Source organism: Solanum lycopersicum, chromosome 2, assembly GCF_036512215.1.
Source record: "Solanum lycopersicum chromosome 2, SLM_r2.1".
Classification (NCBI taxonomy): Eukaryota; Viridiplantae; Streptophyta; class Magnoliopsida; order Solanales; family Solanaceae; genus Solanum; species Solanum lycopersicum.
The window spans coordinates 60152829-60169664 of record NC_090801.1 but is presented as its reverse complement, the minus strand read 5'-3'; the positions used below and the strand labels follow the sequence as shown (position 1 = coordinate 60169664).

General features: G+C 33.7%; 3 protein-coding genes across 5 annotated transcripts; 2 read left to right on the top strand and 1 right to left on the bottom strand.

Annotated features, from left to right (window-relative positions):
* Positions 1-3330: 3330 nt before the first annotated feature.
* Positions 3331-6492, top strand: LOC101248161 (protein PLANT CADMIUM RESISTANCE 11). Its single transcript, XM_004232731.5, has 5 exons — positions 3331-3857; positions 4482-4545; positions 4916-5080; positions 5456-5518; positions 5747-6492. The coding sequence occupies exons 1-5, from the start codon at positions 3562-3564 to the stop codon at positions 5888-5890; spliced, it is 732 nt and encodes a 243-aa protein (XP_004232779.1). The 5' UTR covers positions 3331-3561; the 3' UTR covers positions 5891-6492.
* Positions 6493-6633: 141 nt separating this feature from the next.
* LOC101265612 (pentatricopeptide repeat-containing protein At1g11290, chloroplastic) lies at positions 6634-11032 on the top strand. 2 transcript variants are annotated; one of them, XM_004233764.5, is made up of 2 exons: positions 6634-9530; positions 10337-11032. In XM_004233764.5, the coding sequence occupies exon 1, from the start codon at positions 6871-6873 to the stop codon at positions 9304-9306; it is 2436 nt and encodes an 811-aa protein (XP_004233812.1). In that variant the 5' UTR covers positions 6634-6870; the 3' UTR covers positions 9307-9530; positions 10337-11032. The 2 variants fall into 2 exon arrangements, with proteins under 2 accessions (XP_004233812.1, XP_025885198.1); XM_026029413.2 differs by having other exon boundaries at positions 10323-11032.
* Positions 11033-11245: 213 nt separating this feature from the next.
* On the bottom strand, positions 11246-13679 carry LOC101265894 (putative cyclin-D6-1). 2 transcript variants are annotated; one of them, XM_010318341.4, is made up of 6 exons: positions 13328-13679; positions 13083-13169; positions 12913-13008; positions 12614-12815; positions 12380-12510; positions 11246-12054 (listed from the first exon to the last, which is right to left on the bottom strand). In XM_010318341.4, exons 1-6 carry the CDS (start codon positions 13493-13495, stop codon positions 11845-11847), a joined length of 894 nt encoding a protein of 297 aa, XP_010316643.1. In that variant the 5' UTR covers positions 13496-13679; the 3' UTR covers positions 11246-11844. The 2 variants fall into 2 exon arrangements, with proteins under 2 accessions (XP_010316643.1, XP_010316644.1); XM_010318342.4 differs by having other exon boundaries at positions 11246-12051; positions 13328-13675.
* Positions 13680-16836: the final 3157 nt, after the last annotated feature.

Here is a 16836-nt window from a genome sequence, read left to right as displayed (position 1 = left end):
AAAAAAAACATAAAACTTTGATCCGACGGATATCATCTTTATTCAAATTATCTCTTAAAAGAATTACACAGCACTTCCATGAGCAATTTAATTAAGTGAAAGAAAGTATGTTGATGATTAAAACATCAATGTGAACCGCTCAAAAAATCTGTAAGATACAAAATGACATTATCAAAAAAAGATGGAGGAAAAACACATTCTCTTAGTCGGCCACAACAAAATAAAATAGTATGGTCAATTTGGTTCATATATAGGCCAACATTTAAGCACTTAAAAGGGGAATTATGGTCAAAATTGTTGCAACTTTATTATAAAAAAAGGTATTACAATTCATGTGCAATAGTTTAAGACTTGAGGGTATTTCATCTGAATCTTATCCAAAAGACAACTCATTAGTCATTGTCCACTAGGTCACTCTGGTTCCTACCACTACCACTACTTTTGCTTTTGTTTTTGTTTTATAAAAAAAATAAAAATGATAGGGTAAATCAACTTGGACTTGATCAAGAATCATTTCCAATCTTTGAAAGGTTAAAAGGAGAAAAGGCACTTATATTACATTTCTATTTCTAAATAAAAAAGTTGTTTTTGGTTACCTACTTTATGATATTGTAAATGAACCATCTTCACAACTTTGAATTAGAATCGACTTGTTTAAATATTTAAATTCTTCCTATCTACCTCTTTTTCTTAGGGGTGGGGTGGGGGAGTTTATGGCCAAGAAATAAATATATTTTTGTTATATGTTTTATAACCGTCCAATTTCTTTGTATTGGTATTATTATCAAGTTGTATTATCATATAGAAACAATAAAATATACTACTCCACTCATAGTGGTTCATGAATTGAATCAACTAAAACCTTTTAATTTAATTTAATTTAAATATGATTCAACTAAGGATTCCTAAATGTCTTGTTAGAAGAAATTTCTTTTTAACCATTAAATTTGTTCCCCAAAAACCTAAACTACTTGCGATATGTGTATTAAAAAAATTTATCCCAAAATAAATGTCATCTTATCAAAATAAAAAATAATATTTTTAAGTTTTTTTAACTGTGCCTTTATATCCATGATGATCTTATTAGTGTTCAATTTTTTAGAGACATCTATTTAATAAAGATGATTTCACGTATACAATATTGTATTTAATACTTTTTTAATCAATATGATATTTGCTAGTATGACGATTATTTTGAGAAAACAAGTTAGGCTATATATTCTATTTTTGAAAAAGTGAATATTTATCAAATCTAACCTTTTAAGACAAAATTTAATTTGTATCATAACTGAAAATAGAAAAAGAGACGTTTTCTTTTGTGAACAGAAATCTACAAAATAGGGTCTGGCAAGTTAGTTGTATTACGTTAAAGGATCATTTACTTGTCAAAACGTTTTCTTTGCTTTTGGGTTTGTTTCTTTGTTCATTTTCCTCTTGTTGGGGTCATCCTGTTTCTTTGTTGAAATAAGATTTAAAATTAATGGGTTATGTTTATTAAATATAGTAAGTAACATATGAATAATGAACTCAATCGAATTTGTTGTGTCCTTATGCAACATATGTGATATTGAATTAGCTCGTTGAGTCACTCAATAGTCTTTTATAAAAAAATTATAAACTTTAGTCATTTTCTCAATTAGACCATAATAATAAACCGTAAAATTTTGAGTATAATCATAAATTTCCATATTATCTTCCTATCCTAGTCCAAACAAATCAAATATACAAGATAAGAATTATATGATCATCGGCTACAACTAACACAATTATTTGAATAATTACAAGTTAATTAATTCATTATTCATAATATTCCTGATCCCACTTTCATGTATAGACAAAATTACAATCTAAACTTTATCTCATAAAGGATCCAGTAATAAATTATTGGCCTAAACAAATTAATATTTTATAACCCAGGAAATCAAAGAACATTAAGTTGATGAGAAATAATGATTGAGACCTCAATAATAATCTTATTAATTAACACAACGCCCACCAAGCAAATATAATAATTAAAAAATACAGCTAATAGTAGGTGCAACGTAGGCTGGCTCACAATTCACACTTAAGTCAACCCCTTTCAACTTATAATTAACCTATTTATTCAAGTTGTCCAAATAATTATTAATTGTCATTTGAAATGGTCTAGGACTTCAAAGTTAACTACAATTTTTTATTAAAATTTCACATTAAAATAATAAAGTTCATATGAAAATAGCACACGTTAACAATATCATATTAAAATTTTCATAGTAGTAATAAATTCGTTCTCAGTCATTTCCTAATTAAGTTCACCTATTTATAGTTGACTTCATTGAATAAACAAAAATAAAAAAAAGAAGAAAAAACTCATGATCAGAAGACTAAATTAATATTCTTGATAATACAACAGCTCACATGATGCATTAACATCTTTTTAGCTCAAATATACATTTAACTCTTTAAACTATTGTAGTAAATTTATTTAAACGTTCAAAGTATGATTAGTTTTAAATGAACATCTGAAAAATTAATAATCTAATACATTAAATTTTTGCTGTATGTGGAGTTCTAGAGAAAAGCTATAAGCACAATGATCTATTGTAAAAAATTATTTTCACAACTTGAATTTAGACATGTGATAAAATATCTCTATCAGGTACTTTCCTTACAAATTATTTGAAACAGTCATTATAAATGGTAAAATTGTTTATTCACACATAAACCTTTTTAAATTTTTAGTTTGAAATGTTTATAAAAATATTTATCTCGTGTTAAGATATTTTGTTTCAAATATTTATCATAAGATATTTAATCGAAACATGTTATAGTTGAGGCTAATAAATGAAATTTATATGTGCTTAATCGTTTGTTTTTTCTCCTAATGATGCGTTGATAAGTAATGTCTTTTTTATTTGTTTAGTATTCCTTCCGTCTAGAAATGTTTGTCATGTTGCGCTTATCGAAAGTTAATTTGACTAGTTTTTAAAAATAAATTACATCACATTAGTTTGATATTTTAAAAAAAAATTAGATATTCTAATATTCTAAAACTATATGAAAAATATTATAAATACAATTTTTTCATATTAATATGATAAAAAATACATCTTAAAATATTAATTATAATTTTTATAGTTTCATTCCGAAAAATAGAAATAGGGAGAAACAATAATTTTAACCGTTAACTTGGCAAGTAAAAATCCCTCCAAAGCTATATCCATGTGTGTACGTGTCTCCAGCTGTATCGTTGTCTATATGGGCCCACCATCATTATTTCTCGCGCCAACCAAAATACCTTTTTTATTTTTTATTTTTAGCAATAATAGAATCGCCACCAATTATCGAGCCACCATATCCTCCTCTAAAAATAAAAATAAAAATAGACTATAATTATGTTCCACAATATCCCTTATTTACCAAATTAACTCTTTATATATAAACTCTGTCTCAATCTCAACTATTTTAATCATATATCTCTATATCTCTTCCGTTCTGCTCGGCACAAATATTTCCGCTTAATCCATACTCTGTTCGTTTGTATAAACTTTTTGATAATTTTTGGAAGAGTGCAGCCAGATAATGGATGTGTTTGAAAAGAGAGAAATGGCGGCGGAGAAAGCAAGAGGAAGGGAGGAGGAGGAAGAGGGAGAGGGGCAGAGGTTGTTGTCGGAAGGGGTGACTGTGGTGGATTTTGATTTGTTGTGTTCCACGGTGGCGATGCAGGCACAAAAGGGGCAGTGGGTGAAGTTAAATTTGAATGGGGATGAAGAAAATGCTATGGGTTATGATTATGGTGGAGGGGTTTTGAGGATGTGGGAAGGAGAGCTTTTTTGTGATTGTCTGGAGGACCGTCGAATTGCTGTTCAATCTGTTTGGTAAAGTTTTTTCCTTTTTCTTTTTCTAGATTTTCTGGATTATTTGTTTTCTCATCATTTTCCCATGTGGGTTTTGGTTTTTGTTTTCCCATACTTGTTTTCGTTTCTTTGGTTTTGTTAATGGAAGTTTAAAAACGTTAAGAACTTGGTTTGTTTCTCTCTCCCCGCCGGCCGGTGGAAAACTGGGGGCTGATCTCCCTTCCACCGCCGGCAGGTGAAAAAAGCGCTGTAGCTTTTTAGTTTCAAGCTAAGTTGCGTGCACTCTTCAATTTTTGATGCCGCAATTACTTTTAGAGAATGTGACATGCACCCGTTTGACGAAGAGTCCGAAAAACATAGTTTTCAAGTTGAGATAGAGGAGGGTGGTTGTTTGATTGATTTTTAATTTTATGTAATTTTGTTTCTTTCTTTTGAAAATCCTGGTTTGGCTTTCTCTTGTTGTAATTTCTTTTTTGTGTAATTGTTAGCCTCAAGGCAAATTTGACTTATAGTTGAACAATTCATTTCCTATTATAAATTTGAATGTTTTATTAGCAATAGAACGTTTACTCTAGTTCTTAATTCATCATCAATTTAGTGGTTTGGATTATGATGCTAATTATAATTTCTCTTCATGTATTGCAGCTGCCCCTGGTACAGATTTGGAAAGAATATGAAGCGTTCTGGTTTCGGTTCCTGCTTTCTTCAGGTCTCACATTTAAATCCGTTTTAGTTGTTGACCTACCCCTACCCCCTCAAGTTCTTGGCGATCCCTTGTGGTCAAAGTCATCTTTAAATTGATTTGCTAATTCCTCTTTCTTGATCAACATAGATTGGTTAGGACTAGAAGGGTCTTAATGGTTGTTTATTATATACATATTAATGTGGAAAAAAATACATTGCACTCTTAGTTTCATTACACAAAGTCTGGTATAAATGTTTAATGTTACCTGTTTTTGAAATGTTGGCAAGATTAGATTAGAAGTGAAGAAAATTTTTACTGCTTAGTACTTTAACATTGATTTGTCTGCTTTCCATAAAATACCCGTGCACTGAAACAGATTTATACTGGTCTGCAGGGCTCTATTTATTTCATCCTCACTCTTGTTGCTCTCCTAAGCATTCTGGCTTTCATTGTCACAAAGAAGCACTGCTTTTTATATGTTGGTGGTGCTTTTATAATATTAGTTGGAGTATATATGGGTTATCACCGCACAAAAATGAGAAACAAGTTCAATATCAGAGTGAGTACTTTCATCCCTATTTTCGCTTTTACTGCTACTTTTCAGTTCTTCCTATTTGATCATATTCCAAGAGTTGCACAAACTATTTGTGGGAATTGGTTATATTATCGTATAGCTTGTTATCTTTCTCTAGTTTTAGCAATGATTTCTCTGCATTCCAGTTTTTACAAATAACAATCTATCTTTGGTTTTCCCTTCTTAACCTACCCTCTTTATTGGTTTTTACATTCTCATATCTTCTCTTGTATTTTGAGCTACTGAAACACTGATGAGTGTTAACAATTATGGGAGGACAATAGTATTAATTTTACTTGCATCTATTATTGTTCTTCTTTAACTGTTGTGATAACTCTTGCTCTTTTTATGCTTCTTTAGGGTGATAGTTCTTTGGATGATTGCATCTTCCATTTGACCTGTCCGTGCTGCACCTTATCTCAGGTTCGTTCTATTATTCAACCTGCATTAATTAACAACAAAGTAGTGTTTATTTGCCTTGTCGCGTGAAGTTGCTTGCTGCTTTTTCTCTCACCCCTCAGTCCCCAGGGGAAGAGCGAATAGGTTGACTCAGAAAAACACCAATCTAACAGGACCTGCAGTTTTTGAAGTTAGATGACACAGTTTGCTTTATTATTCGGTTTTGAATTTTTTTTTTGTTTTATTGAACAGGAAGCTAGAACATTAGAGATGAACAATGTCCAAGATGGCATTTGGCATGGTAGAGGTGATACCATATGCGTAGGAAGTTATTCTGAACCTGGCAGGACCCCATTTGAACTAAGTCCGCCTGCTGTTGTGTCAACAAAGTCCTGAACCATGAACTCTACAGAGGGCTTAGGACACAAAAAGGAATGACAATACGGGGTTAGCAGTTAATTCTAGAGTAGAGCATCCTTCACATTGTTCTCTACCTTGAAAAGCCAAGCCTACAAGCGCGGTCCTGAATTAGCAACATTCTTTTTCCAGAACAGAAGAATCTCATTAGACTTGCCCATTCATGATACAAACAAGGGTAGAATCGCGTATAGGTTATGGCATGCAAGCTAAGGCACAGAATGCCGGCTGTTTTTTAGGAAGCAAGGCATTTTCCAGTGTCAAAGTGGCAAAATGCTTCAGAAAGATGTGCTTCCAATTTAAAAAATGTATTGCAAATAGGAAACTTGCAAGCAATGTTGTATATTATATATATATATATATATATATATATATGTAATAATAAGCAAATGCTTCCAAAAAAGAAATGCGGGAAGCAGTTGCATATTAATAACATAGTTGAAGTGCGCGTTTTAGATTTTAAGAAGAGCAAAAGCACAAGCTTTCATATGTAAATATTCAATTGTCATAGAATGAAGAGATTCTACTCGTCTCGTGAACTAAATTCATGGAGAGAAGAATTATCTTCTTGATCCTACTTACTATATTTCTCATTTCTTATTGTTGTGGTTAAATTTACAATGTATAATATACTCTAATGATTAATTTTATGTTAAAAAAAACCAAACTAATTTGAATTCACACCATATACTGCCTTCAGCATCCATGTCAAGGTCGAACCCAAAACAATTAAGGAGGAACATTCACTCCATCACATTAACATTCACTTCATCACATTAAACTATTTATAGAGTAATTGATCGAACTAAAAAAATTGGGTCGTTCGAATGATTGGATTGCTAGAAATAAAAGCTAAAAGATGATAAATATTAATGGAGATAACAGTTCGATTGTAAACTGCGCTTTGGAATTAGTACTTTACTCTATCAGTAGATTTCAGTGAAGAATCAGTAAGCTTCATGAGTTTCCCGCTGTTGGCACGCTCCATCACTCCAGCACCACCGCCACCGGCGGCGATTCCCCAGCCGCCGTCTCTATCTCAAAGGGTCCACATCCCATCACATATATACAAACACCCAACAGCAATCCTCCTCGAGCTCTGCAATTCCATGAAAGAGCTTCACCAAATTCTCCCTCACATTATCAAAAACGGTCTCTATAAAGAACACCTTTTTGAAACAAAATTAGTTAGTTTATTCACCAAATATGGTTGCCTTAATGATGCCACCAAAGTCTTTGAATTTGCTAAACTCAAAGTTGACCCCATGTATCATACAATGCTCAAAGGCCATACCCATCACTCTAATTTGGATTCTTCTTTGGCTTTTTACTCTCGTTTGAGATATGATGATGTAACTCCGGTAATATATAATTTTAGCTATTTGTTAAAAGCTTGTGCTGACAATTCTGATGTTGTTAAGGGTAAACAGGTGCATGCGCAGTTGATTCTTCATGGTTTTTCAGATAGTTTGTTTGCAATGACTAGTGTTGTGAATCTTTATGCGAAATGTGGGATGATTGGTGATGCATATAAGATGTTTGATAGAATGCCTGACAGGGATTTGGTTTGTTGGAATACGGTTATTTCAGGATATTCACAAAATGGGATGTCAAAGAGAGCGTTGGAGTTGGTTCTAAGGATGCAAGAGGAAGGGTGTAATCGGCCTGATTCGGTTACGATTGTGTCCATTTTGCCTGCTTGTGGTGCTATTGGGTCCTTGAAAATGGGGAAGTTGATTCATGGATATGTTTTTAGAAATGGTTTTGAGTCGCTTGTGAATGTCTCAACTGCTTTGGTCGATATGTATGCTAAATGTGGGTCAGTGGGCACTGCTAGGTTGGTTTTTGATAAGATGGATTCTAAGACGGCTGTATCATTGAATGCTATGATAGATGGATATGCACGGAATGGATATCACGATGAAGCTCTTATCATCTTTCAGAAAATGTTGGATGAAGGATTCAAACCAACGAATGTGACTATTATGAGCACTTTACATGCGTGTGCTGAAACAAGGAATATTGAGCTTGGACAATATGTTCACAAACTGGTCAACCAACTAGGTCTTGGTTCTAATGTTGCAGTTGTTAACTCGTTGATTTCAATGTATTGCAAGTGCCAAAGAGTGGATATTGCAGCTGAATTGTTTGAAAACTTGAAAGGAAAAACACTTGTTTCATGGAATGCTTTGATTTTGGGCTATGCACAAAATGGATGTGTAATGGATGCATTAACTCATTTTTGTGAAATGCATCTGCAGAACATCACACCTGATTCATTTACAATGGTAAGTGTTGTTACTGCTCTTGCTGAGTTATCAGTATTACGCCAAGCTAAGTGGATACATGGATTTGCTGTAAGAACTTGTTTGAACGGGAATGTTTTTGTAGCCACTGCACTTGTTGACATGTATGCAAAATGTGGAGCAGTTCACACAGCAAGAAAGCTATTTGACATGATGGATGATAGGCATGTTACAACATGGAATGCCATGATAGATGGATATGGCACACATGGCTTTGGAAAGGAAGCTGTTGAATTATTTGAGGAAATGAGAAAGGGGCATGTAGAGCCTAACGACATAACATTTCTCTGTGTCATCTCAGCTTGCAGCCACTCTGGCTTTGTAGACAAGGGGCGCAACTATTTCACGATCATGAGGGAAGAATACAACTTGGAGCCTTCAATGGACCATTATGGGGCAATGGTTGACCTAATTGGTCGAGCTGGTCGGCTGAGTGAGGCTTGGAACTTCATTGATAATATGCCTACCAGACCAGGACTCAATGTCTATGGTGCAATGTTGGGAGCTTGCAAGATTCACAAAAATGTAGATTTGGGGGAGAAGGCAGCAGACAAACTATTTGAGCTAGATCCCGATGATGGTGGATATCATGTGCTTCTTGCTAATATGTACGCCAGGGCTTCAATATGGCATAAAGTTGCTAATGTCAGAACTATGATGGAGAGAAAAGGTATTCAAAAGACACCTGGATGGAGTCTAGTTGATTTAAGAAACGAGGTCCACACATTCTACTCAGGAAGCACTAGCCATCCTCAGTCAGAGAAGATCTATGCTTACCTTGAGAAACTGTTTGATAGGATTAAAGCTGCTGGATATATACCTGATACTGATTCAATTCACGATGTGGAAGATGTTGTTCAGGAGCAACTGCTAAAGAGCCACAGTGAGAAGCTTGCTATTGTATTTGGTCTTTTAAATACGAGTGCTGGTACAACTATTCACATCAGGAAAAATCTCCGGGTTTGTGGTGACTGCCATACTGCAACAAAGTACATCTCGCTTGTCATGAAACGAGAAATTATTGTACGTGATATGCACCGTTTCCACCATTTTAAGGATGGAGTCTGTTCATGTGGAGATTACTGGTGATATGAATGATTACTCTACCAAGTTGTTACCTCATTTAACTATGTAAAACATTTTATTATTCTGATATAGAATAACCACACCACATGGATGCACCATATCTAGCACAAAGGTCGAGAGTCACGATTGAGGTGAAACTGATTTCTCTAACTGGTTAAAAGCTAGATAGGCACCTTCTGAAGTAGTGAATTGAGGAATCATCATCATATTAACAACAATTTGTTCAGGTATTTCCTGCTTATCCATAGAAATTTGCAGATACTTCAATTTTGTTCTGCTGAACTTTTTATGTTCTTCCTCTGTTATTTGGATGTTAATCAAGAATCTCGATTCAAATGTTATTAACTGAAGGAAGAAGGAAAGAGTTTTATAGAATTCTATTGATCTGTAAAGGTTTTTCTTCAAATTTTTTTTAGCTCTGGTTTAAATTGGTAATTCTATGAAATTTATGAGTCACTTAATTAGAGTAACTGCAGAAAACAATTTAAGTTTTGTTAGCACTTGCTGGTTGAGAAAATGAAAACCCTCTTCTTGAAAAATGAGCATTCTATGTTGAGTGAACTGCAACTTTGTAAAATTGATAGGTGTTTCTGTAATAAAGACATGCATTAATATTTTCTGCTTTAAATTTCTAGGATTTCCAGGTCTAGGAATAGGAGTGCTTTGTTCTTCACTCTTTGAAAACCTGTGGAACCCGTTATGTATGGTAGTTTTAGCTCTTGTAATTGTATTCCTATGATAGTCAAGCTAAGATTTTTAAAGGGCCTTCAAAACCAACAAATATTTGATGAGTAAATAAATGTAGATATTAGATGCATATTCTTTCTCTTTGCCTATTATGTATCAGAATGCATAATGTCTTCATAGTACTTAACCCTTCTAATCCCCTTAAAAAGAATCTATGCTACATGATATTACACTTCTACATTAACATGAGAAAGTTCCAAATTATATGTTTTTTTCTCCTAGGCAATGGTTATCTGTAAGTAAATTTAAGTGTCAGATTTTCTTATTGTCAGTTTGACATTTGCAGCCTAACTGGAAGAACTGACAACGAAAAGTAGTGTACTTGGTTCAAGAAACACAGAATGATACTATTGCACACTTGACAACAAGTGGAATATCACTTTTGAACGCTATCTCACTTTCCAACATTTGGGAGTTTAAAGAGTAAAGATTCCAGTAAACTTCAAGTAGAATATCTTGGTTTTGCTGGATATCCTGAAGAATTCAACTGGTACCTCCTCTCTATGGTACTGCTGCTTTCCAAACTAGAATTTCCCAAATCAGTGTTGGTTGGACACATAAAAGGTAGCCCTTATCAGAAGAAAGGTTAAATGTGGAAGACTGGCAAATCCAATTGATATGAAGAGCCCTTAATTGAACTTATCATGTAGTGACTTATTTCAGATATATCCGAGTGGTGCAAAATAACGGATGGGGAAAGAGCCCCTACCAGGGCCTGGTAGCTGAGAGTGTTATCTTTTGTATTAGTCTTCTTGTAAGTCATGTGTAACAGAGGGACAACAAAGCTGAAAGATTAGCTATATGCAGAATTACAGACAGATTTAGAAATGGTTGATTATGAATTTCAGAAAATAAGATGCCCTGGGACCTCTTTTAAGTGTAGATAATGATTTTGTAACCTCTGTAAAGGCAATGCTATGTTACTGTGGAAGTGAATCATTTGGGTTGGGTCTCTTAGGTGTTGACCCATAGGCATGCATAATTTTGTGACTTCACAACTTTTATTGTATCTGAAGAGTGATTGCAAGTTACAGCAATTAAGAAACAGAAACCGCTGGAACAGTTGAAACAAAGACTAATATTTCTACTGAATATTAGTAACAAACGAATGCACTTCAAAAGATTGGACTACAGAAACTGGTTGTTGCATGACATTTGCGCCTCCAGGAGTGAGAAGAAAAGGAAAAATGCTATAGAACACCAATAATTTACTTCATCCTCCATAGAAAGGGAAAAAAAAGAGAACAATCTCGTACTGTTGCTTTCAAAGAAGCTAATGACAATATGTCTTTATTCCAAAATTCAAACACCCTGCTAAAATCAGCATAATAACAACGTTTTCTCTCTCTAAGCCCCACTCGGACATTATTATTCATCACTCTTAGCCTCTCTGGAAAGTGGCAAAGCTAAATACAGGAAGCTTCTCTTCTTCCGCCTTTTTTTTCCCTATTGGCACTGACTGCACATAAAACTACAAATTTATGTAAATATTCAGCTTCACAGTACTCCCTTATCTTTGTTCACCCCCTCCAGTTCCAAAGAACAAAGATTCTTTGAATAGTCTATAACATAAAAGTACAAATAGGCGAATTTTCTCTACACAATTATGCTAATAGTGAAACCTATAGAGATTGTGCATCTAATTAGTTGCAATTCTACACTCTGCTTTAGTTTAGAGTTCAATTCATTCAAAGATCCTCCACGTATCTGTTCCCACTCGAACAAAACTGCTATGCATGAGACAACAAAATCAATGAAAACAAAATAGGGACGCTGGTTCACTGTCTTACTATCTTAGCACCACTGAACCTGAGAAATCTGGAACGTTTGATCATCCCTTATATCGCTCAATCTCCGCTTTTTGATATTGTCCTTATCCTGAGTCTCGCATTGAGAGCTTGTATGTTCACACTCCAGAACACTTTTTGGCGTCAACTTACTACAGTACTCCCTCCCTTCTATCGGCATTTCCCGCATTACAGCCAAAGCATTCATAAGTTCCTCCTAACATTGAGTATACCTCAGAATTGCAAATAAAAGAAGAAGAAAGTAATACAATCAAAAATGACAAATGGAGAAAAAACTCTACTTATAATATAATAAAAATAATGGTAATTTGTTTAGAATAACGATTTAGTTCTTATATAAGTTATATTGTTTAGAAGTTACACCTAAACTGATGTACTAAGTACTATAATGTATTTCGAATATTAGGAAAAGTCAGTCAAAAAAGAGTTAGTTGACTCTCCAATCCAATAATAGTAAATGTATCATATAAAACAGAGCAAGGAAGAAGGAAGCACATTTCATTTATTTACAGAAGACTTACTTTATTTGAGTATTGGTTTTCTGAAATTGCAGCTAAGCAAGAAGAATATTGCAAGGGAATCAACTCCTCAGCTGCACGTAGAAGCGCCGATGCTGCTATTATTGACGGTTTGTACACAAAAAGCTTAATTTCTGCAGTAAATTGTAAACATGCCGGACATTAATCAATGGTTAAGACAGCATTTATTACCCAACTAATAACATAATTTTGTTATTAGTAGAAAATTAACAATACCGTATTGAGTACTGAAGATGATATCTGAAGCTCGTTGTTTAAGAGATCGAGTCAGAGACGAGTCGCCGAGTTTTAAAAACGAGTTGAAGAAATGCAGAAACGAGAAAGGCGTGATGGATCTTAGCCTCCACTTGAGAGTATCGAGAATCAGCGATTCCATGCGGTGAATCGATCGAGCGTCAAAATTTAAACCTACGTCTCTCTGTTACAGTTTTCAAACTAAGCGTATTGAATCGAAATTTTAGCAATGATGAGAAAATGAGATGAATTTTACTGTACAATATTGACTCACAGTTTACCTGAATATCCGACAGTGATAAATCGACGTTCCTCATTTTTGCGGCAAGAGAAAGGCTAACAATGACGAGAATCCGTACAATCCATGGCTTATTCTCCTGAAGTAAGTTTCATACAATTCTCAGAAGATTTTCTACAATTTCAGTACACGAATGAAATGAACTCCGTTTACCAGAACTGCTTGTTTGGAGAGAAAACGATCAATGTAATTGACGGCGAGGTATGCAATATAGCCATCAAATTTGTAAGAACTTTGTACCTGCAAAAATCACAACCAGTTAGACCTACAATTAACTGCAAATTACTATACTATTGATATAATTTTGATTTTTAGAAAAGTTAACATAGTTCAATTTAACTCTGAAAATGCAAAACCGAGTAGGACGAAAGCAGTGTAAAATTATGAAGAGTATTTACTTGAGAAATAAGGAAAACAGAATGGCGGCGAAGGGAAAAGCGCACATCGGTGGATTTGAAGTCGAGAAACGACGGCATGTGATCGGACTCGTTGGCAAAGAGAGCTGAAACGGCGTCGAAATGGTATTCTTCGAAGCCCGTCAATGGATTCTGTAGATCGAATTCCATTTTACCTTTTGTTAATCAGTTGAAGTATAGTACAACTGGTATGCATTAAGCGAGCAATAAAGTAAAAGGTGAAAATGAGAGCGACTGGACTTGTTGAATTTTGTTCAGTCAGAATGTATGAAAACAGAGCAGTTTGCTTTCTGAGCTGCAACAGAGATAAAAGAAAGAAAAATGTTAATTAATTAGCACATTCCCATTCTTCATATATATATATAGAGGCTCCTACGGAGCTATAAGGTACACATTTTTACAAAAAAAATTAGGTACAACTATTTGATGCACATAATACAAGTCTACATGAGAAGTTGGGTGAAAATTGAACACTATTAGTTGTTAGCTCATGAATTTAGCTAGTCGAGTTCATAAATTATTTATATATATTAAGTAATTTCTTTTGGAGTTTATTTTGCTTATTTGGAGGATCTAGATATAAGTAATGATGCTATTAATAAATCATAGCATGTTATATAAAGAATGTCGTAATCTTTTTGATTTGTGATAGAAGAATAATTTGTTTATATAAAAAATGTTATAATTTTTTTTATTTGTGATAGAAGAATAATTTGTAATTGAAATTTTTGGAGGAAAAAATGATAGATATAGAATATCTAGTTGAATCGTATTTAAATCGAAACAACAAATTAAATTGAATATATTGAAAAATTTAATATCCATTATAAAGGATGGTATTTTTTAAATCTTTATTTAACATTTTATGATGAAGTTGGTGCTTTGGTTGTTAGAGGAATTAAGATTACTTTTGTCTAAAGAGCTGTAGTCCTTTATATATCTGTTAAAAAAGATGTTGGTATTTCTAGGGATGGCAATGGGGCGATTTAGGGCGGAGACGGCGCGGGTTCAGCTTAATTCGTTCTGCCTTGTATAGAAATATTTTTCATTTTCAACTCGCCTTATCCTGTTCCACAAAACCTTAAACCCGCCTATCTCACATAGCCTTAAACTCACCCCGCCCCGCATCCGCCCTGCCTCATTGCCATCTCTAGTAATTTTCAAAAGTGTACACATTGTTTGCACGATATTAATTTTAAATTAGGCATGTAAAATCATTTTAAAATTTTATCTCGAAGAATTTACCATTGTTATATGATCACATTTCTAAAAACATTATCACGTAATCAAATTTGTTAAAATTATTACCGTCCATTAGACCATTGGAACTTCATATTGAGTTATGCACATCAACAAATCTCATATGAGCATCTATTACTCTCCCTCCAGTTCAATTCATTTGATTTCGACTTTATATGGAACTTAAAAATTAAAAAGAAATTAAAATCTTGTAATTTTAAACAAAGATATGAAGAATTACCATAATTCTTTAAAGTTGTGATAGAATCATTTTATGAGAGTCAAAAAGAAAGTACAATAATATTTGGATATGACTATATACGAAGGCAAATCCATTCAAGTAGAAGTATATGTTGGACTTGAATCTAACTCAAACTTAAAACTTAAAAGTTAGCTGTTTAAGGGAGGTTTGTCCATTATAAATTTACATTGTGACAATGTATATCTCAAAAATGAGAAAGAAAATGAAAGGTGTGGTCCTAGGTAGCAAAATGATTTTGTAGAGATAAATAAGGATATGAAGTCTGAAGAAAGAAAAGAAGCAGAGTCTCACATTTTGAATGTATCTTATCTCTGAAATTTATAATTGAGGTAAGTGCATTACATAAAGAGAAATAAAAGTAGTGGTAATAGGAGTAGTTGAGTACAGTATGTGTGCAGTGTACGTACTTGTCGTTGCCTCCCTATTTCTTTCGGTCTTTAACGAGCAACGACACCAGCCTTCACCATCTTCCTGTTTACTTTAACATAAAAATACATACTAATGTTTGTATATTTGGACTCAATCAATTTAATGCTCTGTGCCTCTGTTCCCTCCTCACCAACTGCCTTTCTGCACTAAGCCTCCTCGATCTCTTTTTCCAGAGCTTTCACATGTTCTGCTCTGCTGTTCTCATTTACGACAACAACATATCCCGTGTAATGTACGCAGATGTCACTCCTATCTTGGCTGGTAAATGAGTAAATCCTTATTATTTTAATTTTATATATGGGCAAGTCGTTGGACCAACAACCGGTATAAGTACTCTTTCATCCTTTGAATTTCTGTAGTAGCCTCAATGTGGAACTTCCTATGGAGAAGGGTAAAAAGGGCATAGCCATTACCCCTAAACTTCTAGGGTTGTTCAAGCAAGGTATTGATTGCCATGGCCCAATGACATAACTATTTTTTGATGTGTGTTTTCCACACGTTGCAGAAGAAACAATAAGGACATTCACATGATTCTTGGATGGAGTACAGGCCCCATTTTCTTGGAATATCTATACCAGATTGAACAACCATAACCAAACAAACATATACGTAAGTAATAGGCACCATAACCAAACAGATACATAAGTATTAGGCATAATACATAAATACAATCCTTAACTTAGCGTCAAATTTTCTTGCTTTGTCTTTTTAAGCCGGATCTAGAATGTATTGGTAAGGATCTCTCCCCTGCCTATTTGTTTGGAGGGTTATAATGATTTTGTGACTTTTTTGGATTCTTTCTCTCGTCTTACTACTGTTTATCTAAAAATATCTAAGGATGAGGTTCGTTTATCCTTCATTTGAGATGAATCTTCAAAAGTCTTTATGGTCTGAAGCAGTGTTAACCTAGGTTTACCTGATTAATAGGGATGCTTTATTTTGAGTGTGCACAAGTAGACACTTAAATTTGTACAAAATTAAACAAATAAACACATTGTCCTACGTGGCACCCTGCATGGCAATTTTGTATCCTATATGGCATCTTACATGTATTATGTCATGTAGGATAATTGTGTTTACTTGTTCAATTTTATAATAGTTTAAGTGTCTATTTGTGCACATTTAAAAATTAAAGGGTATAGTTATTTGTTGACATCAAATTCAGGGTCATATTCAAAGTTAAAGGGCATAGTTATTTGTTGACATCAAATTCAGGATCATATTTATATATTATGCCAAAGTAATATAACAACAGAAACAATTTTACTCCTGAGAGTATATTTATATATATCGGTTTGACACATGTGAATACAATTAATATGCTTGTACTCATTTCAATCTGCACAACAGTTAATCATAAACTTGGGAAACATATTCAGAGAACGCAGCATTGGCAAATATATTCAGGAGTGAAGACAGGTTGATCCCACCACCTTTTTACAAGCATCAAAAATGCTATTTATATGGACTAGAATTTTCAATATTATATATGTTCATAATTAATGTAGCTAGTGTTGGGTATGTAGCAAAAATTAATGGGAAATAGAGGGAAGGAGAGGAT

What these genes read in the sequence shown, in the direction of transcription:
- LOC101248161 (XM_004232731.5), top strand. Translation starts at nt 3,562, where the DNA reads ATGGATGTGTTTGAAAAGAGAGAAATGGCGGCGGAGAAAGCAAGAGGA. An exon ending in ATTGCTGTTCAATCTGTTTG is followed by an intron (nt 3,858 to 4,481) that starts GTAAAGTTTTTT and finishes CATGTATTGCAG; the next exon opens with CTGCCCCTGGTACAGATTTG. An exon ending in TCGGTTCCTGCTTTCTTCAG is followed by an intron (nt 4,546 to 4,915) that starts GTCTCACATTTA and finishes ACTGGTCTGCAG; the next exon opens with GGCTCTATTTATTTCATCCT.
- LOC101265612 (XM_004233764.5), top strand. Translation starts at nt 6,871, where the DNA reads ATGAGTTTCCCGCTGTTGGCACGCTCCATCACTCCAGCACCACCGCCA.
- LOC101265894 (XM_010318341.4), bottom strand. Translation starts at nt 13,495, where the DNA reads ATGGAATTCGATCTACAGAATCCATTGACGGGCTTCGAAGAATACCAT. An exon ending in TCTCCAAACAAGCAGTTCTG is followed by an intron (nt 13,009 to 13,082) that starts GTAAACGGAGTT and finishes AACTTACTTCAG; the next exon opens with GAGAATAAGCCATGGATTGT. An exon ending in AAAACCAATACTCAAATAAA is followed by an intron (nt 12,055 to 12,379) that starts GTAAGTCTTCTG and finishes ACTCAATGTTAG; the next exon opens with GAGGAACTTATGAATGCTTT.